The sequence below is a fragment of the Dasypus novemcinctus genome, chromosome 1 (assembly GCF_030445035.2).
Source record: "Dasypus novemcinctus isolate mDasNov1 chromosome 1, mDasNov1.1.hap2, whole genome shotgun sequence".
Taxonomy (NCBI): Eukaryota; Metazoa; Chordata; class Mammalia; order Cingulata; family Dasypodidae; genus Dasypus; species Dasypus novemcinctus.
In genome coordinates this window covers 191,420,591-191,445,978 of record NC_080673.1, presented here as the reverse complement: position 1 = coordinate 191,445,978, position 25,388 = coordinate 191,420,591, and the positions used below count along the sequence as shown (strand labels likewise).

Genomic DNA, 25,388 nt, shown 5'->3' with positions numbered 1-25,388 from the left:
GATTTTTTGTTAATACATCCTGGTTGGTAGAAATTTTATTTAGGGTTGGAATTGGGATATGTTGATTGTGAATTGCTACCAAATAATGTATTTTGTTTAAATTAAGGCTTATTATACATCTCTAAAGTAAAATTAAAGCATTTTCTTTTATAATGAAAAATGAAATTAATCTTTTATTTTTGTCCCATAAAACTGGCTTAAACCTGTTTCAAAGTATGCAATATTTTGTTTACACTTATAAAAACAAAAAACAAAAAAACAAAACAACTAGGTTATTTGAGTAACAAGAACACCAAAGCAAAGTTTAAACATTTGATCAAAAGTTTTTTTCTGGATAAAAGGTAACTTTACTATATTCAACTAAATTCTCACTAAAACCAGCATATGATTTGACATCAAGTAGCTATCAAAGTAGGAAGAGTTATGAAATTACAAAGAAACTTGTTAAGTCTATTGCTGCTTCTAGATAGATGAAGACAGGACATGACACCAGTGTCTTTTCCTTTTCGAAGAATTATTTTTTGTAATTTTTATCATGGTTGGGAGAGTAAAATGATGGTAATTACTCCCAACATTCATTATTAGAGGATTTAAAAGCATATGTCGAGAACAAAGGCAAAAGGAAATGGTAGCTATCTCATATTGTTAAAAGTCATATATTCTTTTCAGCAAATAAAAATTGTAATTTTTACATAAACATTAGGAACCCAGAAAGTTCTGACAGGCGTGCTTCAACCGTTTCTTTAAATTACCTTGTGGCCTATTAAACATATCTGTTAACTAATTGAGAGACTTCACATGATTCTTGGGAAAATGTTATACTGTATTTTAAAGATTAATATTCTTCCATAAAAATTATGCTCGAAGGCTATTTTTACGTTAGTACAGTCAGGTGTAAAACAAGAATAATTTTTAAAAATCTAATGACCAGTGCTAAATATTCTGAAAAATGTTGTAATGTCAATTTGACAAAACTCATAAAATTATTATGAAAACCACCGCAAGATTTTGATATCCCTTTTCTTACAGGCCAAAGAAGTCTATACTTTAAAAGTTTTCTTAGCCAGTTTATTATTTTTGATAATGAAATTTCAAAAATAGCACAGTGGCTGGTAATTTCCATTCTAAAGTTAAATGAATAGCTTAATACAGTTACCAATTAGATATTCAGATATTTGATTCATATTTAAGTTCTCAAATTGTAGAACTCCGTAATATCCTTATTTGGTTTCAATTTTTTTCTTTTCCACAGTTCTTGTGTTTAGAATCTCAAAGAAAAACTTATATGAGGAAATAGTTTAAATACACATAAAAATCTCCAATCTAGAATTTATTTTCAAGTGACTGTATAAAAATTCTAAAATTGTATTAATAGATTTAGTTTTTAATGTTAAAAAAATTTGTAATTTTTTCCTGTTTGATTTATAAACCAAAACATTCTGCCTATTTTCTGTATGTTATTATCCATTTTGTCTATTACAAATCTTGTTGAAATATTTCTTCAGAGAAAGTAAATTTCTAATATTAGTGTTAATAAAACTGCTTCCTAGAGTGAATCAAAGAAGTCAGTGTAGTCAGGTTATTTTCATTGCTTCTTCTTTTTTCTTTTACTGAATGAGTAAATCAAGCACACGCAAACAGTGTTGTAAATTTCTGTGCAAAAGCATTTGAAGTGCTTTACTACAAATTACAACCTAGAAACACGTTAACTGAACAATTAAAATTCATACAATCAGATTTAGATATATAACAACACAAAGTAGGAACAGAATTACAGTACATTTACAACACAAGACAGATACATGAATTCATTAGAAAATATTGTAATAAATAATTCATGAATTATAGTGCAATTGATTTATGCATAAATATAACTAATTGCCTAACAATCAGTTTATATTAACAAAATCTGTCAAAATCAAGGCAGCCACAGAGTTTTACTAAATTACTGCGACAATGGAAATACTGCAATTAAAAAACAAATACAAGTATTTGTACTGTAAACAACTAAAAAAATCAGTCTCACTAAAGTTAGTATACAATTTAATATAAAATTGTCATTAGCTACCAGAAATGGTTTAAACAACTTTACTGAGCAGTAGTTCTAAAAACAGAGGCACTGTTTTTTCTTTTCTTTCTTTTTTTTTTTTAAATATAAAATACTTGAGGAACATTCAAATAAGTAGAAAGCACATATGAGTTGCTCTCACCTTCATTAAAAGTCTGCTGAAACTGTTTTTTTTTTTCCCAGAAAATTGTCACTTAATAAGTAGTAACTGGTAACTAAATTTATAAAGTACTTTGAAAGTTTAACATAAAGAACATCTTAATAGAATCACTGGGGAGAAGGGGAACCCATAAATTTCCCTGCCTTTCCTAGTTTGTATAATCATAAGTTAACTCAATAATTAGAAACATTTTGTTTCTCTTAAAAGTTATGGGTTGATCATTATCTATAAACTATCAAAAAATATTTTAATTTACTATTTCTGACCAAAAATAAATAATACAAGTACTAAAATGCTGCAAATTAACTATAATATTACCTATAAAACTACTGATCACTGTGAAGTCAATAGCAAAATGATCCCTGATTTTATGAATCCTGTAAAGTTTTTGGTCAGGTCATCTTTTAAATGATATAAAAGTGTTCTGTGTAAGTTTCCCTTTACTATAAACTTCTCAATCAATTTATTAATGTAAATATAGTGTGAGGAATAAAAAAGTTCGGTACAATATAAATATTATGTAATGCATTCACGCCCCCAAGGTTTTGCAAGTAAAATTCTGTATAAAGTGATATAACTGTTTGGAAATGCTAACTTTACCCTTAACTTTGTTTTTCAATGGGGGAAGGGATAAATATATTAAATAATCCAAGTTATAGTAAATAATCCAAGTTCTGGCCCTCACAAAATATGGCTTAATTCTTTAAAAAGAAAGATGACCCTGACATCTGCTGTTTTGTAATCTATTATGTATATTTTCTTGGGGGGAAAAAAAGAGCAAGAGGATTCATATCCTAGTATGCAGGTAACATTAATAGCTGAAGGGAGTTCAGTATAGATCTAAGAGACCAAGTAACTATGTGGTTGTGTAGTTTTTCACTCTTCAGTTTCTTTAAAAACATGTAAGCAGTTTTTATTAATTGCTGAAAATCTCTTTAGTATTCCATGTATATGTGATTATTAAATACACACAAACACAAGTGTAAAAACACAAGTGTTTAACAAAGTATACTTACTTTGTTTAAATTCAGCTAAAAGTATTCTTTTTGGATTTAGGAAAACTGACTTGGAAAAATGACCAGAACCTGAATTTTAACAGCAAAAAGGGGCACTCAAAGAATCTTGAATTTATAATGCAAAACCCCGTTTTTTAATATGGAGGCACACGCTTTAGAACATTTTACCATTAAAACTGCACACTCCATAAATCCAACATGAATACTCTGAACCGTATTTTAAAACTGCTATATAAAAATTACTGGTCTCTCTTATGAGTCTATTAAAAGTTAAAATGCACTGCCCAGCTTCTAACTACCCAATTAGTAGAAAGTTTACATTACTGAAAGTTCAAAACAGCTTCAGTGTTAAATATCTGTAAATCTATTCAAGACCCTGAACAAACTGCAAATTTGGTTATTAGCAAAATGATAATGTATCGCCCACCAAAATGAAATCTGTAATTCATTTTGATAAACTGAAAATGTTTTGAAATGTCACAGCAGCAAATATATTAAAGTTACACTGAGGTTTTTCAATAGGAGTGTGTCACATCCTTAAAATTTAAAGTAGTCATAACATCAACTAACCAGCACATTTAAACCAAAATTATCATTCTCAAGCTTTCTCTGTGCACATTATAAACATGCTCTAAGTTGCATTCCAACTTTCTTTTCTAAAAAACCTTACACATTAGCTTATTTTTCAAATGAAAAATGAAATTAAATTATTTTAATAATTAAATTTAAATTATTTTGTTTTTAGTATTCCATATTATATTAAAGGATTCTATAGCTGCTGGGGTTAACTGTCAGTTTTTTTTTAAAAAAGTATATATCATAAAAACCCCAACTTCCTGCTAAATCAACTATTAAATGATAAATATTAAATTTCATTATACATATCATTTAAGGTTTTCTTTTCTATTCCTGGTGGATGCACTGGAGTGCATTTTGTATTTCATAGAATGCACTGTAGTGTACTAATACTGTATATATTAATTTTTCTTAGTATGACAGCTGTCTTTTAAACTTTGATTGGTTGTTTGACTTACTTACAGTAACTGTAAGTATTTCTGTAAAAATGTTTACAAACTATTAGTATTATACTTCCATTAGATGGTTCAACTGAATGGCTGGAATAGTCTTTCACCAATAAAAATGCTTCACTTGACAATTACTCGTTTTCCCACAACGTTTTATGCTATTGACTACTAAAGAAAACCTGAATCTTTTTCACCTATTTATACAAGGATTAAATACAAACTATCAGAATTAAGTAAGGAACTATATAATTCTGTCCACAGTGAAAACCCTGAATAAAACTTTTTTTCAAAAGGCATGTAAGTGGTTTTTGAACTGTAAATTTTCATGTCTCCTGTCAGAGTGAGCATCTGTAATTCCCACACGTGTGTATATAGACACGCAAACACACACCTGTGCACATACACACACACGCACACATACATTTTCCTAACAAGTAATCTACATAGGCTTGCTGTTTTTGCAGCTGCCAGTCCCTGAATCTGTCATATTATATAACCCAGTGTCTGGTATTCGGAGTTTCTTCTTCGGAGGAGTCTTCAGTGTTCCAGATCTTTCTTTTACCTTGTATTCTAAAGTGCTGTGAGGTACCCCATAAATTCCTTGTGCTTTGGAAACACTCATTTTTCCACTCATTACCATTGCAATAGCCTCTTCCATTATTTCATGATCATATTGCCGATAGCGGCCACGCTTTTTCCTGGGCTGCTTATTATCTTTTCGATCTAATCCATCTTCAGTATTTTCAGAGGTTCCATCAACTGTTCCATTCTTAGAATTAAGACACAAAGGAGAGAGGTCCCCATGTAGAAAATAAGAGTCAACATTTGAATGAGTTACCGGTCCAGAACATTCTATTTTGTTCTGTTTAGGGAGTATATTTTTCAGTTTTTGGAGAGCTGATCCTTCTAGGACTGAAGAGGTTTTGGAAACTTGATACATAACATCCAGCAGACCAGAACCATCAGGTTGTGGTTTTGAAACAGAACTTACTCGTAGCTGAGGAATTTTTAACTGTACAGTAGGATTTGAAGTTTCAAATTGTAGGCTTTCATTTTTTTCTTTAAATTGAGTAACCATTTTCTGTAGAGTTAACTGATGGAGGTAACTGGAAGCTGTTGGGAATTTTAATTCTGAGGTTTCAAGTAGATTGAGTTTACTTTTTTCTGTGCGCTCTGCTTGAGCTCTTGCCCACAAGGCTACCTTTTGCAGCACTGCACAAGTTTCTTTACTGTCTTTATATGAGTAACTATCATTGAAATCTCGAGTTTTGTTTTTAAAAGATGCAGGCTTCCCTGCTGGTAAGGCTTCTAAGTGGAGAAGTAAAGTTTTTTGAGGTATGCCATAAAGTATGCCTGCTTTATTTATGTCCAGTGCTCCAGACTGAATGTCTTTCAAAGCTTTTGAGAGCAAACCATCTGCAAACTCAGCACTTCTTTCCACATAGTCCTCTCTGTTTCTGTGTAGTCTCCTGGATGGATGGAATGAAACGATGGTAAACTGATGCATGAGAGACTCTCACACAGCTATGGAAGGGGAGGGTCCACTCCTTTATTATACTCCTTGCTTAGGTAACATCACTGCTTATGACACTTTTAAGTCTGTGAGATGTAGTAGTTACTCCTTATCAAAGCAAACGCTACAGTCCTGGTAGGACAATGTGTCAATCATACGGTGGCCTCAACGGGCAAACCTTCCAAGAACATAAAATCCTAGCTCAGTATTTGTAAAAATATTCTCATGATGTTGCTATTCCTCTGACAGATGCTTGCAGAGCAGCACTTATAATTTTTATTTGTACAATTAGTGTTCCATTATAAAAAATACCCAAATCCTAAAGGAGTTTTTGTTAGTAGAAATGTGACGTTACCGCTAAACAAGTAATAAAAGAGTCAACCCCTTTAAAGGAAATTTGTAGTAGCAAGAATATTACCAAACACAAACATCCCATATTTCCACAAGACTAATTTTTCTCTAAACAAAAACTTAAGTAGGTAAATCATATTTAAAGTAATTTAATTTTAGATATTATAAATACTCTCACTATTTCGTGTATTGTACCTTTCAAAGTTTCTCAGACAGAAAGCTTACTATACCTGATGACTCAAATGTTACTTCAGCCTTAGTTGAAACAAATTACACTCTACATCTAAGATTTAAACGTGACATAAAGCTTCCTAGGCAGTTTGTTAATGGGAAGATGCAAAAAATACAAAGAAAAAATTTAAAAATCCAACAGAACAGCATTTCATTATTATTTATTTAAATTAATTCAATGACAGCTTTCAAAACATGAAAGGACTTTTTGTGGTGATTATTAGGTATATTAAATAGTTTGCCACCACGCCTAAAACACAATAAAAAAATGTGAACACTATAAGCTGGCTTAAAGAATTAAGTACAGTACTTTTAGAATTTGTTCATTGCTTTTAAAAAATTAAATATTGAAATTAAGTATTTCCCTTACAATTGCCTTCTGAATATTTAAAATTCTCTTTACTCATCCGGCTTCTTAGTTTGTTTTCTATGATTATGATGGTAGTTCATTTTAGCAACATGAACTAAAGTTTGGTGATTGTTCTGATAACTTTTCTTTAACAGAAATAATAAAAAAGAAAGAGAAAGGACAAATGAAAGGTATGAAAAAGACACACTTATGAGTGACGAAAATTCTGGAGGAAAACTATGTATGTAAATCTACTCAGAATAGTATTATGAGTTCTGCACAGAGGTAATTTTATATTAACATTAAATTTTATTCCCTAGATATTGCTTACCCAGCCACTGAATTTTCAGAAGAAAGATCACATATGGATGACTCTTCAGATTTTATGCTGGTTTTCTTTGTAGAGAGATCTAACACTCCATCCCCTATAAATTTTGCAAGAGAAAAAAGCTTTACATTTGTGACAGACAGGCAGTCCTTACATTTTAACATTTCATATTTTACCAATCTACTAATTTATGACCTAAATATTAATACTTGTATTTGACATTTGGCCATTACCTACTTATTTTATGGTTTTAGCAGTATCACATGACTGAGACTGCACTACATAGAAAGAGAGTAAAGAAGAGAAGCTAGTGTTGTCATGTGAGATGAAGAAACAAACCAACTGCATGACTTAAAATCAACTCTGACCATTACTACTGGTTACATCTGCCACCATTTTGCAATGAATCTGATTATTTATCCATAACTGTTTGTCACCAAAGTCTCTCAGATGATGCTTTGGGAAGATGGGAATGAAAGAAGTTGTACACAATGGATAGCATAGCAAATATGAAGACTAAGAGAACTGAATAATTAGCATTTACTAGGACCAGGAATATACAGAACATGTAACTTTAGGTAAGCTGCTATTCTATGTATAACCAATGTATTTTTTTAGAACTTAAAGTAGGCAATTTTACTATTTTCCACTATGAGATGTACAACAGTTGAGTTATTGCCTATGTAATATGTAATATATTGTGGCAAAATCTATGAGTGGATGAAGAATAATCAAAGACATAAGTTAAAACAAAATAATTTCATAGGAAAAATAACCTGTTATAAGATGACTGCCTAACTACTGATTTAAATGTAGTTATTTTTATTGTTTTATCATAATATTTAATTTTCATAAAACTCTGATGATTCACAATACTGTTAATCTGACAAAACTCCAGGATCAAAATGAATAAAAATATACTATGAATTTTACACATAGCAATAAATAATACTAAGACTATGCCCCTAGTGATAGCAAAAAAAAAAAAAAAAGGGAAATTTAAGCTATAAGGGATTGTTTTTTATTAGAAAATACATGTTAAATAATACACTAAAAAAATTCATCTGGGTTTTATTGTTACCATATGAATTCACTTAACACTTAAGTAACCTGAGAGTAAAAAGATGAATAAAAGAAAACATCCCATCCATAACATCTTACGTACACTTCAACAATTATGTATTGAGTGCTTACTATGTGCTAACCACTGTTTCAGGCATTAGGAGAACAGTAGTGAGAAAAGTCAGATGAATTAACTGTTCTCAGGATATTTAGCATTTAGTGACAGGATTCATACAATAAGAACAACAACAGTAGCAATGTAATACCAAACGTATTTCAGGTTGATGCTAAGTGCTATTAGGAAAATAAAGCCAAATAAGCTGATTAAGTAATGAGGTTAGGGCTGAGGGGACTGCTATTTTATAAAGTTTAGGCCTCTTTAACTTGAACAGTCCTGAACAAGGTTACCAATCAAGCTTTCTGGGGTAAAGCTTCTAGAATAAACAGTTTGTGCAAAGGCTGTTATATGCAATTACATATGGAATGTTTGAGGAAGATCAAATGGGGCAGTGTGGCTGGGAGGAATAAACTAGGCTAAGATGAGATGAGATCACAAATGTAAGAGATCACAAATATAAGAAGAAAGATCATGCAGGGCCTTGTAGGGCACGGTAAGAAGTCTGAATTCTACTTTGAAAGATAGGAAGCCACTGGAAGGTTTTGAGAGGAATACTCACGTGATTTAATTTATGTTTTTAGAGGACCAAACTCCTGTAGGGAGAATGGGTAGCAAAAGACTAAGGGTAGAGGAGGGAAACCATTTGGGGAAGTACTATGCTATTTCTCAGCTTTTACACATTCTGTTAGATTTCTCTGCCTAACATTCTCTTCCATCTCCCGCATTCATCCTAATTCTCACCAAATCTTATGTATCATTCAATCATTCAGGTCACACCTTGGACTTAGTTGGTTGTCATTCTTCTAATTTCCCATACTAGCAACAGTGACCTACATTATTTAGTAATTAACTGGCTGTATTCTAGTTTGTAAACTTAGCAATGTTATCCACCAGATAATAAGCTATGTGAAGGCAGAAACCACGTCTATTTTATTTATTGATGTTATCTCTATTGCCTAGAATACTACCTGGAATACAATAGGTGTTCAAGAAATATTTGCTGAATAGCATTTCAAGAATTTGAAAAAATTCATTATGGTTAGAGTGCCTATATTAAAAAGGTAAAGTGGAGACTGGAGAAGTAAGCAAACCCTCAGGCATACAGTACCTTAAAATATTTTTTAAATGGAATACTTGCCCTGGTATATCCATACAGCCTAATTTTCTATTTAGTCCCCAGCTCATCTCAAACCCCACATTCCTTATGTATCAAATCACTTAATCATACTCAAACAGGTACACAATGTCATGTCTCTGGAATTGCAGTACATTGTTTCCTATGCTTAGAATGCTCTTTCACCTATTCAACTTGTCAAATTCTTACTTTTCTTTAAAGATAAGATACCCCCCAAGCAGAAGGTGATCATATTCTCCTTTCTGTTAGCATCCTGTAACATTTATATATATTTATACTTGCTAGAAACTAAAAGAAATGTTGTTTTCTCTTTGTTTTACTATCATCATTTCTCTTCTTCAGCAATTAAAAATTTATTCTTACTTCTAGACCTTAACATCACTTCTTAAGTGATCTTAGGTGGTCACTGCCTAACTCATATTCAGGTTCATCACTGTATTCACTAATTTTGATTTTGCTCATGTTTCACGTACAGTTTGTGGCATAAAAAAACATTACTTCTTCCTAAGTCTGTTATTACCTACTAAAAGTTACAGAATAAATTAATGAAATTTTCCTAATTATAAACTATTCTAGACTTTTAATAAATTCATTTTTAAATTAAGTATTCCACAAAATAAAAATAGTAAAAGGAGGTACAGGGAACTCCTCTCTGCTTTACATAAACATTGTAAATAGGCTGTAACTTACTACTCTAGGTCAATAAAGCTACTCTTGTCCTTTTGATCCATCTTTTGCTGATTTGATGGCCACACATAGCACTAGTTACAGCTTATTTTAATCTTGAGGATAAGTTAAACCTAAACCCTGTTTCTCCTTTAAGAAACCTACCCCAAATCAGACCATTAGACCTGAGTCTTCCTCTTCGGGAACTACAAAGAATAACCCAGGCAAGGAATACTTTCATCTTTTTTCCTAAATTTCCTTCTTCACAACTAGGCTGCCTATGTTAAAAGTTCTGTTCTAAAAGAATTTGCTAAGTAAAGTTAACTCACTGGCTGTGTCTACGGAAAACATATTCCATTATATTTCTGGCACATTACATTATATTCTTTAATCAGGGAACACTGATTAGTGAAAAGATATATAAATATGTATATAAATAGTTCCGATATGCACTGAGGATTTTTAGGTAAAATTTAGTTATCTATAGGAAATCTCACTTCTTCTTAGCAGTATAAGCGCCTATACCATGATTTCCTTTTCTGTGCCTAATGCAGCTCAAGAGCTAGAAAAACAAAAACAGGTTAAACCTAGAATTGTCTGAACAAAAAAAGCAAAAGCAGTTAGAAGAGAGAGGAAAAGATAGATTGGGAATGCCAGAGAATAAGAAAGACTGGGATTTGAATAAAAGTTTATTTTCTTACTTTTGCTGATGATTACATCTATCAGCATCATGTACTAAAAATCTATTTACCATACCATAACTAATTTTTTTGGTATATTTATTTCCTAAGTACTAATTACCTCAATGGATGAAAACTAAGCATGCTAAATTCTCTAGAGTAGTATAAAACAAGTAAAAGAGATAAGATTTTGACAGTGTACATTTTACAGTCTAGCTAAAAACATTAGGTGGATTTATATGAAATAAAAAGAGGTAATATTCTCTAAGACAAGTATAAGATTTATAATATAAAAAGGAAATGTAGGAAACGGATTTGGCCCAGTGGTTAGGGTGTCCGTCTACCACATGGGAGGTCCGTGGTTCAAACCCCGGGCCTCCTTGACCCGTGTGGAGCTGGCCCATGCGCAGTGCTGATGTGCGCAAGGAGTGCCCTGCCACGCAGGGGTGTCCCCTGCGTAGGGGAGCCCCACGGAGTGCGCCGTAAGGAGAGTCACCCAGCGCGAAAGAAAAGTGCAGCCTGCTCAGGAATGGCGCCGCCCACACTTCCCGTGCTGCTGACGACAACAGAAGCGGACAAAGAAACAAGAGGCAGCAAATAGACACAGAGAACAGACAACTGGGGAAGGGGAGGGAATTAAATAAATAAATAAATAAATCTTTAAAAAAAAAAAAAAAAGGAAATGTAATAGAAGTTCAAATGGAAATACAAAAATTACCACAAAGTTGATTTGTCATTTTAATTACTAAGGATATGTTTTATCATAAGAGCTTATATTTTAAGTGGATACACAACTCATATGAAGGATAAAATTCTAAAGAAAATTATAAATAACCAAAATTACCTTAAAATTCTCTAGAGAAGCTAACATACTAGAGGTCAAAACAGACTCTGGGGAAACGGACTTTGGCCCAGTGGTTAGGGCGTCCGTCTACCATATGGGAGGTCCGCGGTTCAAACCCCGGACCTCCTTGACCCGTGTGGAGCTGGCCATGCGCAGTGCTGATGCGCACAAGGAGTGCCGTGCCACGCAAGGGTGTCCCCTGCGTGGGGGAGCCCCACGCGCAAGGAGTGCGCCCGTGAGGAGAGCCGCCCAGCGTGAAAAGAAAGAGCAGCCTGCCCAGGAATGGCGCCGCCCACACTTCCCGTGCCGCTGACGACAACAGAAGCAGACAAAGAAACAAGACGCAGCAAATAGACACCAAGAACAGACAACCAGGGGAGGGGGGGAAATTAAATAAATAAATAAATCTTAAAAAAAAAAAAAAAAACATTTCAAGTAAAATAATATTAAAAAAAAAAAACAAAACAGACTCTGTTTCCTCCATTGTTGGAAAGAATAAGCAATTTCTTTGCTTGAGTACCTTATGACATAGTTGACAGGTGTTCAGAATGCTTATTGATGAAAGATGAATATTTTTAAATATCTTTAGAGTAGCAAGGTTTGCACTTTGCTCACACAATGCTCTCTGGAAGACATGTCAGAACTGATTAAGAACAGTAGAATCTCATGCTCCATTTCATCTCACCGTGGAGCATTATGCTCACTGGATGAAATAAAGCAGAATTTCCCATACTTTTCCATGATTCCTTCTCTCTGAGTATTAAGCTCATATAGATTAAATAACCATATGATGCAAATTCATTAGGAATACATCAGAGTATTAGTCAAGAGTGAGACCTTTGAGCTAGACTGCTTCCAAGCTTAACTGTGTGACTCTGGGCTAATCTGCCATTCTTAAGTCTCTGTTTTCAACTCTGTAAAATAGTGATAATAATGGAGCTTACTCACAGGTTACTATGAGGTAAATGTGTTGATTTATGTAAAGTTCTTAGAACAATGGTCAAATTTTATGCTCTGTGTTTTTTTTCTAAGTTTCCAATTTTCTGTTCAAACTTCAAGGTCCATAAAGCAATGGTGGAGACTTCTAAATCAAATAGCAGACTGAGCTGATTGGAAGGCCCTACTCCTTCACACACATGGAAATGTTAGATTAATATTTAATGCCAAACATTTATTAAAAGTCAAATTTCATAATTTAAACAGTCTACCACTAAAAGACATTTGGGTTATTTCTAATCCCTTGCTATTATAAATAATGCAACAAAGAATAAACTGGAATATATATCATCCTATATTTGTACAGCTTTAATTATAGGCTTTGTTTCTTTAACTAGAATTGCTGGGTCAAAGGGTAAATGCCTAACTAATTTTAATTATTGTCAAGTCCCCTCCACAGAGATTGTAGCAGTTTGTATTCCACCAGTAATGTGTGACACTGCATTTCTTCATAGTCTCACCAAGTAGGATATGTTGCTAAACTTGAATTTTTATCAGTCTGATAGGTATGAATCATTTATGAGCATGGTTAGGCATACTCTTCTAAGTTTAAATGCTTTAAAAATTTCTTCTTCTATGAGTATGAGTGTAAATATGCTCATTTTTTTGTCAAGTTGAACCTATTACCTCTCAATATTTTGAAGCTCTTTATGTATTAGATTAATTCTTTATTTAGTAATATAAATGGAAAATATTTTTCCACAGACTATCATCTGTCTTTTCATATTTCTAACAGTATTTTCTTTTCTTTTATCACACAAGAGTTATTTATCGTTGTATACTGGAATTTACCATTCTCTTATTGTTAAGGTGCCAGAGAAATAAGAAGTACTGAAGGAAGAATATCTCTGTCAAAGGCAAGAGAGGAGGTTTTGAAGTGGCAAAGCTTGCCATGTGTCAGAAAAAGACAAATAGTATGACTTACACACAGCCAGGGAGAGAGGGAGGAGTAAGTCCAAAGAGGCAGACAAGGATAAGACCTTAGCAAAGTCCTAAAGGTCATGAAAAGGAATTTAAATTTTATTTTTTAAAGTAGTAGAAAACTAAGGAAGATTTTAAATATAGAAGTAACATCTGCTTTAAAGAATTAAGTTTTTTCTTAATGACTTTTTGTGAAAAGGATGATTAGGACTTCTTTAAACTTTTTAAAAAAGATTTATTTATTTATTTATTTATCCCCCACCCCCCCGCCCCTGCCGGTTGTCTGTTCTCTGTGTCTATTTGCTGCATCTTCTTTGTCTGCTTCTGTTGTTGTCAGCAACACAGGAATCTGTGTTTCTTTTTGTTGTGTCATCTTGTGTCAGCTCTCCGTGTGGGCGGTGCCATTCTTAGGCAGGCTGCACTTTCTTTCGCACTGGGCGGCTCTCCTTACGGGCGCACTCCTTGCGCGTGGGGCTCCTGTACACGGGGGCACCCCTGCGAGGCACGGCACTCCTTGCATGCATCAGCACTGCACATGGGCCAGCTCCACACAAGTCAAGGAGGCCTGGGGTTTGAACCGAGGACCTCCCATGTGGTAGACTGATGCCCTAACCACTGGGCCAAGCCCACTTCCCTTTTAAAGAACTTATTCAACCTGAGCACAAGAATCCATTTTGCACAATGATAATTTCAAGGATATGTGAGTTAAGGTAGATTTTATGAAAATTATCTCTTTAGACCCTGGCACGCCTGGTGCCCTCCTTTACCCCCTGCCTAAGGCAGTGTGGGGACAGCCAGTGCTCTATTGTGGTTCCCTGGCTTCTTTCTAGTTGGGAAAGCCTAACCTAGGACCTCCTTTTTGGCTTGCTTCCTCCATTTCCTGGAAAATACCCACTAGGCAGAAGAAGCTTGCAAGAGCAACTTAACATTTGAGTCAGGGAGCCTGTAAGGAAGACTTACATGTCTTAAATACTGTTGGGGAGCACTTGGGAGAGAGAGAGAAGGTATGTTTCCTAGGGAGTAAGGGAATATTCAAATTCTTATAAACAAGGAACTCCTAAAGCCACAAGGAATCACAAGGCCAGGACAAGATACAGATGCAAAAAAGAAAGGGAGGACTCTACACTTGCATTGCCTTAGGCTGACTTTCTTGATAGGAGAGCTGAAATATAAAAGAGACCATTGCAAAGCCAAATTTCAAAGACTATGAAAGGTGCCATTTGCATTGGTTTTATCCTTTGCTTAGTTCTGGCACTCAAGAAAATCTCTGGATACAACTCAAGAAACAGTCCAGGGATAACAAAAGATTACAAGACAAAGAAACAGGAAATAATGGCCCATACAAAGGAATAAGATAAAAATCCAGAAAACACCAATGAAAAATACCAGACTGAAAATATACCAGACCAAGACTTTAAAAATAAGATCTTTAATATGCTCAAGGAGATGAAGGAAAATGCAGTGAAAGGACTAAAGGATATCAGAAAAACAAAAACAATATGAGGAGCTCAATAAAGAGACAGAAATTTTAAAAAGGAATTAAAGAACTACTGGAGTTGAAGACTATAATAAATGAAACGAAAATTTCCCAGAAGGGTTTTAATAACAGCTTGGAGCTGACAGAAGAAAGAATCAGTGAACTCGAATACAATAATAATAAAATTAGTCAGACTGAGAAGCAAAAAGGGAAAATAACCTAAGAGACCTGTGGGACAACATCAAGTGTATCTTTACATGCATTATGGGAGTTCCTGAAGGAGAAGAAAGAGAAAAACCTGAGGAAGGACTATTGAAAGAAATAATGATAGAAAACTTCCCCCAAAGAGCAAAAAACATGAATATACATATTTAAGAAGGTCAACAAATAACAAAAAGGATAAATTTGAAGAGAAATATGCCTAGACACACAGCAATCAAACTGATAAATGCAAAGGACAAGGAGAGTATTCTAACAGTTGCAAAAGAAGAGTACAAGGGAGTTATGTACAAGGGAGTCCCAGTGAGATTGACAGTTTCTCATCAGAAACCATGGAGGCAACAAGAAGGCACCAGATTGAAATATTCAAAATGCTGAGAGAGACAAATGCCAAACAAAGAATTTTGTATTCAGCGAGACTGTCTTACACAAATGAGGGAGAGATTAATACATTTTTGGATAAGCAGAAGCTGAGGTAGTTCATTACCAACAGACCTGCCCTACAAGCAAAAGGAAAGGAAGCTAAAGTGGATCAAAACATGAGAAAGAAATAAAGACCTCTGGTAAAGGTAGCCATTTGGATAATTATAGATGCAAGTACTACTTAATGTATTTACTGGTACATAACTTTATTTCTTACTTCTTACAGATGCCAAAATACAAACGCATAAAAAGTTATTACAAATGAAGAAATTAAAGCTCTGATACTTAAGTTACTTGCTAAATAATTTATAAGTAGCAGAGCTAAAATTTTAACCTCAACTCCTATGTCCTAGTCTTTTTAGTATACTAAAGTGTCTTCCCCAAAGGAGATATAAAGGATGTAAGGCATGGAAAAGCAAAACAAAACAAAAGACTCTAAACACCCTTTCTGCTTTCCGATTTCCAGAATTCTATGTACTGATAATTTTTTCCTTATGCCTTATTAAAGTCATTTCCTTCTCTGTCTTATAACCTATCTAATTAATATCTTAATATTTCTCTGATCTGTCTACATAAATAAAATAATGCAACCTAAATTCAGGGAAGCAAAAAAAGAAAAGAAAAGAAAATTATTTCCATATATCAGCTCCTCTCAATTCTTTGCAAGATAGAAAAGACTACCTTCTTCAAACACTGACTTTACTGTTCTTTGGAACCCTGAACTAACACCACTGCCTTCCAATATCAAACTTAATACTGATTGCTTTCTGGCTTCATGAACTGACAACTCTCATCTCTAATTTGGTGTCAACAATAGCCACTTGATCTGTCTTTTCCAGGCAAACACTTATTTGGCATCCTTTATACCCACTTAAAAGGCTCTTCTGGGAAGTGGATGTGGCTCAACTGATAGAGCATCCGCCTACCATATAGGAGGTCCAGGGTTCGGTTCCCAGGGCCTCCTGGCCCATATGGTGCGTTGGCCCATGCGCAGTACTGCCGCGTGCAAGGAGAGCCATGCCATGCAGGGGTGTCCCCCTCATAGGGATGGCCCACATACAAGGAGTGCACCCTGCAAAGAGAGCTGCCCCATGAAAAAAAAACCACAGCCTGCCCAGGAATGGTGCTGTACACACAGAGAGCTGATGCAGCAAGATGACGCAACAAAAAGAGACACAGATTCCCAGTGCTGCCTGACAAGAATGCAAGCGAACATAGAAGAACACACAGCAAATGGACACAGAGAGCAGACAACGGGGTGGGGGTGGGGGGATAAATAAAATTAAATCTTAAAAAAAAAAAAGGCTCTTTCTTCCTTTTCTCTGTGAAGCCATGGTTCATCCTTCAACTAAATTCTATTAGATAAGTTCACTTCAGGCTCCTTAGGAAAAAGGTGGCTGGAGAGTTTATTATATGATTATACTATATCCCATGTATTAACATTCCACTTTTCCCAGTTCATCATAAACAACTGGAAAGCAAATCATTTATTTCACTATTTCTCACCAAAGCGCAAAAACTGAAGAGTAAATGTTTAATGTTCTTAGCTGTCCAGTATAAAAATAATTCTTTATCATAAACATCTCTTTACTTATATCCTTTATTTCTAAAGTGGTTTACTGACAATACACTTTAGATAAGCGATGACAGTATTTCAATCAAATTTCCTCTCTTATACAGTTAAATTAGTACTTCTTTCAAGCCCACATTATAAGTAGTAGTTTCCAAAATAAAGTTCTCTATGAATATAAACAGATATATATATTTTAATGGATATTAAAACACAAAATATTACACTTACCTTGCTGAGTACTTTGTTCTTGCATTCGATTCACAGTGAGATCTAAGGGGCCTTCCTGCTCTTCCTGTAGGGAGTTTTCTGCTTGATTCATTTTACAAATTAGACTTGGTCCAAATGAACCATTTCTATTCTCTTGAATTTTACCACTTTTGGAAATGTACTCAATTGCAAACTGACGTATCATCTTTTTCATTAATTCCTGAGCAACTAGGGGAATGTTAGGATCACAGTTCTGAGGAAGATCTAGGAAGAAATAAATATAATAAGCATTAACAAAGAGAAATGAAAAATAATATTTAACTTGTTTTTATTACAAGTCAATGATTGCAGATGACTTTTAGCATCATTCCATAATTGCCAGTTCTTTAGAACCCTGAACTATCCTGAGTTTCCAGGCTCAGCAATAGGAACCTCACAGATCTAGTTACCTTTATGATAATACATCAAGCCAAACCTTGGCATATTTGTTCATTTCTTACAAGTAAACATTTTGGTCCCAAACTAAAAGAGATAAAAATTAGACAAAGAGGTAGAACTTATTGCCACAGTTTCAATATTCACTCATATGTAATGTAATAGATGTTAAAACACTGTGTGTGAACATAATTTATATATCCAAGTAAACAATTTTAACTTAATATACATAATACAGGTATTAACATAGAAAACATCTAAACTCCTTTAACTTTGTATCCATTAAATTATAGATCTTTTACTTTCACCGACTTTTTTATATTAGAAAATTTAAATCATATTGAAACAATGAAAAAATTGGACAATAAACACGGACAGCCTCCACCAAGATTCAAGAATTATTAGTTTTGCCACATTTGCTTTCATTTTACTTTTATTGTTTGCTGAAAACTGAAAGTAAATTGCAAAACTATATTAATAGCATCTCATTCCTAAATATTCATCTAAGCATAAGTACAATCTCCTATAAAACCAGAGTCATTATTGAGGGTCTTTACCAAACCTCAATCCCAAAGCATGCTGATCAGCTACAACTATAATGAAGTTCAGCAGTGAAAAAAAAATTCTTCTCAAAACTTGTGTAACAGCAACAAATAATAAAAACTTTGAAAGTGAGAGGTATGACATAAAGACTGGCTCCAACCCTTTCATTTACTCTGCCCCTTCAGAGACAGAGTAATTAGTAAGTTGGAAAGGATGATTAGGCATACTTGCAGGCTCTATACATCTTTCTCTTGAAACTGGGCCTACTTCTAGACATACTGATTCTCTGCCTCAAAGCAGGACCTGAGCTGACATGAATTTACTTATGGCCTTCATTTTACCCATTTAGCCTATTTGCACATTTAACTGTAGAACTATTAATATATTTGATCATAGGGTACAGCCTCAGACCCTGCTGGAGGTGTCATATAATTTACTTTATGTACATTGTACTACCTTTTCCAAAACAAAGAATTTTAAATTCTGAAAGAAGGATCATGGGTCTATAATAAAAGTAACATGTTAATGGCCACATTTTATTCTGTTTAGGACCACACAGGGAAGAGGAACACTATTGATTATTAGTCTCAGAAGTAAGAGACCTACCTAGATTGGAAACCTAGCCACTGTCCATCTTTATGAACTTAGGCTAGTTGAATATCCTCTTCAGGTTTTAGTTTCCCCATCCATAAAAATGGAAATAATAATGGAGTATGAAAAATTATAATAGGATAGGGCTTTCTCATAAGGTTGTAAACAGGCAAACTAAGCAGTTATATTTTATTTAAATCACAAAATGGCAAATTAGTAATAACATACATTAACTAGGCTGATAAGAAGGAAAATAAAAAGATCATAATTTCTAAACCTATGTGGTATTTTTGAGCCAGAATACATAATATTAACACATAGAAATTGAAGTGAATTACCAAAGTAAGAAATTTCCACCTTTCCATGTAAGGTTCCCAATATCTACCATTTCTTAATATTCAAGGAATCTTTGAAAATTTCTGTGAACATACTTCTCCACCTAATCTTCAGATTAGGTGTTAAAAGGCAATAGAAAGTTAACTACCATGTACTCAAATTTCCTTGTTTTAAAACCTACAAATTATATAGCAGAGTAATCAAAACAGTGTAACGCTGGCATAATGACAAGAACATGGAACAACAGAATAAAACTGAGTCCAGAAATAAAGCTATGCACTTATGGTCAAATGATTTTTGAAAAGCTCCTAAGACAATTCAGTAGGGAAATAGTCTTTTCAACAAGTGATTCTGAGATAATTAGGTATTTATATATAAAAGAATGAAGGTGGACTCCTATCTCTACCTTACACCAAAATTAATTCAAAATGGATCAAATACCTAAAGGTAAGACTCTTAGAAAAAAAAAACATGTAAATCTTTGTGATCTTGGATTAGACAATGAATCTTAGATATAGCACCTATGCATATCTAAGAATGTATGAGCAAAGGAAAAAACAGATAAATGGGATTTCACCAAAACTGAACATTTTTTTTACTTCAAAGAACACCATCAAGAAAGTGAAACAGACAACCCAAGGATGGGGGAAAAATATATGCAAATCAAGTATCTGATAAGAAACATATCTAGACTATATGAAGAACACTTATAACTCATTAACAAAAAGGTAAACAATCCAATTAAAAGATGGACAAAGGATCTAAAGAGACATTTCTCCGAAGAATTATACAAATGGCCACTAAGCACATGAAGAAATGCTGAACACCATTATCATTAGAGAAAGATGAGATATGGAGAAATTGGAACCCTCATAAATAGATGGTAGGATTGTAAAATAGTACAGTTGCTTTGGAAAACAGTTTGGCAGTTTCTCAATAAGTTAAACACAGAATTACCATGTGACCTAGCAAATTAAACTACTTGGTATATACTAAAGAGTCTGAAAACATAAGTCCACACAAAATCTTGAATATGGATGCTCTTAGCAGTATTATTCATAATAGCCAAAAAGAGTAAACCTCCATCAACTGATGATGGATAAAGTATGGTATATCCATAAAATGGAGTATTAGTTATAAAAGGAATGAAGAACTGATACATGCTACAACACGGATGAACCTTGAAAACATGATGCTATATAAAAGAAGTCAGACAAAAATGGTCATGTATTGTATGATTCCACTGACAGGCAAATCTATACAGACAAAAGGATACTAGAAGTTGTCAAGGGATAGGAGGGTTAGGCAAGGAATGGGGAATAATTGCTATCTGCTAATAGGTATGTGCTTTCTTTTTAAGATGATGAAAATCAGACAGCTGTGATGATTATAAAACTGTGAATACAGTGAAGACCACTGAATTGTACACTCTAAAAAGGTATGTTTTATGGTATGGAATTATATCTCAATCTAAAAAAATAAAAGATGGATGACTCAGAGGGTGGACTCTAGCTCAGAAGGCAGAGTGAAGAGCCATAGAGAATTATTCCCAGGACTTAAGACTTCGTTAAAGAACTTCCATTATTTGCTAAGTTAGATTTCAGAATTGCTGTGAAACAGTGATGCTAGCATGCATCCCAATTCTCTATTTTTGAACAGAAGCATTTATAGGAGTTATCTTAAGCCTGTCCCATTGCTGCATGTTGGGTGTGCAGTGCCAGAAAATGTGTGTTCTTAAGTTTCATATATCTGTAAATAAAAGGAATTATACTTGATGTGCTGCACTGGGGATAAATTGATTCCCCTTTCAGCCCCCCTCCCTTGTATTCACACACTTGTTTAATACCCTTCCTTGCCAACAATTAGAGTTTAATGTAATCATGGAGGTACATAGGATAGCTGCACTTGGATTTTTTTTTAAAGATTTGTTTTCGCCTCCCCCACCCCCACCCGGTTGTTTTTGCTGTGTCCATTCACTGTGTGATCTCCTGCATCTATTTCTCTTTTTGTCTTCTCTTCTCATCCTTCTCCCCAAGAGTCATTCAGAGGGATTTGATCCTGGGGACCTCTGATGTGGAGAGTGGTGCCTTGTCAATTGTGCCACCTCAGTTCCTGGTCTGTGCTGCGATTCACTTTGACTCTCCCCTTTGTCTCTCTTTCGTTGCACCATCATCTTGCTGCATGACTCACTTGAGTGGGCACTGGCTCACTGCAAGGGCACTAGCTCACCACATGGACACTTGGCTCACCATGCAGATACTCGCACAGGCACTCAGCTCTCCATGCGGGCACTGGCTCACTGAGCAGGCATGCTTTCTCTTCTTTTTTACCAGGAGGTCCCAGGGTTTGAATCTGGGTCCTCCCATATGGTAGGCGGAGGCCTTATCACTTGAGCCACATCTGCTTCCCTGCACTTGGAATTAATGTAAGAATATTTGTTTTGGGCACAGTCTCAATGGGATTACTGATATGGTGACTTTAAATCATTAATCCAAAAAAAAAATTCAAACACCAGGATGGCGGCTTTTTAGTTTCTTCTCTTTTCTCATCTCCATTTCCTCTCTCTTCAAATTTGATGACAATCAATACTAACAGCAATATAGAATTTTATAGATCACAAATAGCTCTGACATATATTGATATCATTTTAGTAAAGGTAATGATATAAAGAAAAATAAAAGGGAAAGCAGAGTTGTAAAAACCATTTGTTACATATTTCTTACCTGCCTTTTATTTTTCTCCAAACAATTTATTTCCCAAATTTTCAATCTACAGAAAAGTTGAAAGAATACAATGTTTACCTTCATAAATTCTTTTTAAACATTTTATTCTGAAATACACTAAAACTTAAAGAACAGTACAAAAATAATGCAAACCTGATACAGAGAATTCCAACATCCCCTATCCTGCCCAGTTAGCCAGATCCACCAATTTTAACTTTTTGCCACATTTGTCTTTTCAGCCTATCTACCCATCTATATTAATCCATCCATCCATCCATCCATCCATCCATCCATCCATCCATCCTTCCATCCATCCATCCACCAATTTTCTAAACACCTGAACATAGGTTGTATACATCATAGTCTTTGAACACTTAATATTGTTGTGTACAATTCCTAAAAATAAGGTTATCACTTATGTAACTACTTTAGGTATAGTTATCAAGTTCAAGCAATTTAACATTGATATAAAGCTCACAGTCTATATTCCAATTTTTTCATATGTGCCAATAATGTCACTTTGAGCCTTTCCTCTTCCTTTGCTAGATCCCATCCAAGATCATATATTACATTTGTCACTTTCCCTTTAGTTGTTCTTTTTCTTTCTTTTTTTAGAATATACATGCATAATATAAACTTATATACATATATCCAAATAAACTTTCCCATCTTAATCACACCCAAGCATACCATTCAATGGGATTAATCACATTCAGAATATTAGGGAACCCTTACAGCCTTCCTTTAACAAAATTTTCCTGTCTCCCCAAACAGAAACCCTGTACCCATTATACATTAACTCCTCATTCTCCCTGCTTACTTGAATTCTAATTTCTGTCTCTATGAGCTTGCATATTTTCCAATATTATCTTTTAGTTACTCTAGGACTTAAATTTAACATCCTAAATATATAACTATCTCAATTTCTTTGATAACAACTTTACTTCAACAGTATACACAACTATGTTCCTATACCCCTGCACCCCTTTATTTTATGCGGGTCTTGTCACAAATTACATGTTTATACATTATGAGTCCAAAATCACTTATTTATCATTACATTTTGTGCACTGGCCTTTTAGATCCTGTAGGAAGTAAAAATTAGAGTTACAAACAAAAAATACAATAGTCCTGGCATTAACATTTACCCATATCCTCAGTGAAGATCTTCATTTCTTCATGAGGCCTCAATCTACTATCTACCGTCCTTTCCTTTTTAACTTGCAGAACTCTCTTTAGCATCTCTTATTAGGCTAGTGGTGACAAACTCAGATTTTGCTTATCTAGGAATGCCTTAATCTCTCCCTCATTTTTGAAATACAGTTCTGTTGGATATAGAATTCTTGGGTGGCAGTTTTTTTGTTTTTTTTTCGCTTTTGGAACTTTACATATATACCACTCTGCTTGCCTCTATGTTTTTTAAAAAAAGACATTTATAGAATTTTATTAATCTGATACTTGCTGTATTAGTCAGTCAAAAGGGGTGCTGATGCAAAACACCATAAATCATTTGGTTTTTATAAAGGGCGTTTATTTGGGGTAGACCATAAAGCGTAAGTTACTTCCCTCACCAAAGTCTTTTGCCACTTGTTGGAGCAAAATGGCTGCTGATGGCTGCCAGGGTTCAGGCTTCCTAGGTTCCTCTCTTCCCAAGGTTCATTCCTCTTTGGGCTCAACTCCTCTAAGTTTTCTCCACAAGGTCAGCTGTAGACTATGAGGCTCTCTAGGCTTTGTCTCTCTCCACAAGGCCAAATGCAGACTATCAGATGAACGGCTCTGTCTCTCTCTCTGGGGCATCTGTTGTGTCTAAGGAGCCATCTTTAATTCCTCTGTGTTCTTCTCCTGTGTGTTTATTTCCACAGCTCAAAACTCCAGCTTCAAAAATCTCCAACTCTGTCCTTTGCCATGTCTTTTATCTGTGAGTCCCCACCCCTTGGGGAACTGAACATCCTACTGACGTGGTCCAATCAAAGTCCTAATCATAATTTAATCAGGCTAAGGTACAGACCAGTTTACAAACATAATTCAATAACTATTTTTGGAATTCATTACTGTTATCAAACTGCTACACTTGTCTTTTAGCATTTCATTACATTGCATATTAACCACTTCTAATTGAATGTTAAGAGGAAGTTCCTCCATTGCACAATTAAATGGATTGTGAAATACAGAAATTTCTTCTGCACTTGCACTGAGATTCAAAAAATGCTGCTAGAACTGTAATTATTGCTTTGAAAATATACCCACCACAAATCTGTATAAGAGATATTTTTCTTCTAATTTTTAACAAGATCAGAAGCATATAAGCATTACTTGAGAGTCAAATATCATTAGCTATTGTCAAAATGACTATATTGCAGAATTAGTTTCATACATAAGTATTTTTTTGCTTTGTAATTTTAGATTAAATTTGTTAAGAAACATCGTCAAGTCTGCAGCAAAAGTTTATTCCCAAAGTTATTCAGTACTGTTTAATAATGGTCAATGGTCAGGGTCGTCGTCTAGAAAAATTTTAATCTTAGCCCTAAGCTAAAAAAAAAAAATTGCATTAAAACATTATCACTGCTAAGCCATTGTGATACAGCAAGTCAGGATATTTAATTTCTATTTCTGACAAAAATTCACATAATTGTGACAATAGTTAATAAAGTCCATGAGAATGAATGAAGTTCACTGTTGACCCTACTGGTTTAATAACACATGACAGATTTAAATACTTCCCACATAGTATCTGTTAATGAATAATACAATCAGTACCCATAGGCTTTAAACATCTTAGATTTTCACAAGCATCGTTAATTTGTCCAACTAAGCCTTTTTCTACTCCATGCTTTTTTTTTTTTTAATTTACTTTATTTTTCTTTTTATTATCTCCCTTTTCCTAGTTGGTAATCTTGTCTGTCTGTTCATTGTTTGTTTGCCTTCTCTAGGAAGAACTGTGTACCGAACCTGGGACCTCCCCACATGGGAGGCAAGTGCCCAACAGCCTGAGTCACATCTGATCTCCGTGGGCTGCAGCATCTGCTGCTTGTGGCATCTGCTTGTTTAGGTGCCTGCTCTTTGCAGTGGGTATGGTGCCTAGCTTGTTGCAGCATAGTGGTATGACATCTAGCTCACTGTGGTGCAATGGGCAGTATCTAGCTCGTTGTGGTGTCAGCCTGTCTTCTTTAGGAGGAATCAAGACCTGAATCTGGCACCTCCCATGTGGGCGGGCACCCAACTGGTTGAGCCACATGTGCTTCCCCCATGCATATTTTACTTCAGTTGCAATACATCTTAGCAGATTCCACTTCAGGTTTACTTAATGAGTTTTTATCTTCTGTGAAAATATACTTGCCTACAGTTGCTCCATGCAGCCTATTCATGGAGGTTCTTAACCAAGGGTCTGTGAGCTTGAA

At 34.4% G+C, this 25,388-nt stretch overlaps 1 protein-coding gene across 7 annotated transcripts in view; it reads right to left on the bottom strand.

Annotated features, from left to right (window-relative positions):
- LCORL (ligand dependent nuclear receptor corepressor like) overlaps positions 1 to 25,388 on the bottom strand; it is a 181,217-nt gene that overhangs the window by 32,932 nt on the left and 122,897 nt on the right. For 6 of the 7 annotated variants that reach the window (XM_071217163.1, XM_058300459.2, XM_058300479.2 and 3 more), the window contains 2 exons: positions 17,384 to 17,626; positions 7,045 to 7,138 (listed from right to left, as the gene is read on the bottom strand). In XM_071217163.1, coding sequence (XP_071073264.1) covers positions 7,045 to 7,138; positions 17,384 to 17,626 — 337 coding nt within the window. Of the gene's footprint in view, positions 1 to 7,044; positions 7,139 to 17,383; positions 17,627 to 21,990; positions 22,033 to 25,388 lie in introns of those variants that run through there. The other variant, XM_058300499.2, reaches the window with a different exon arrangement.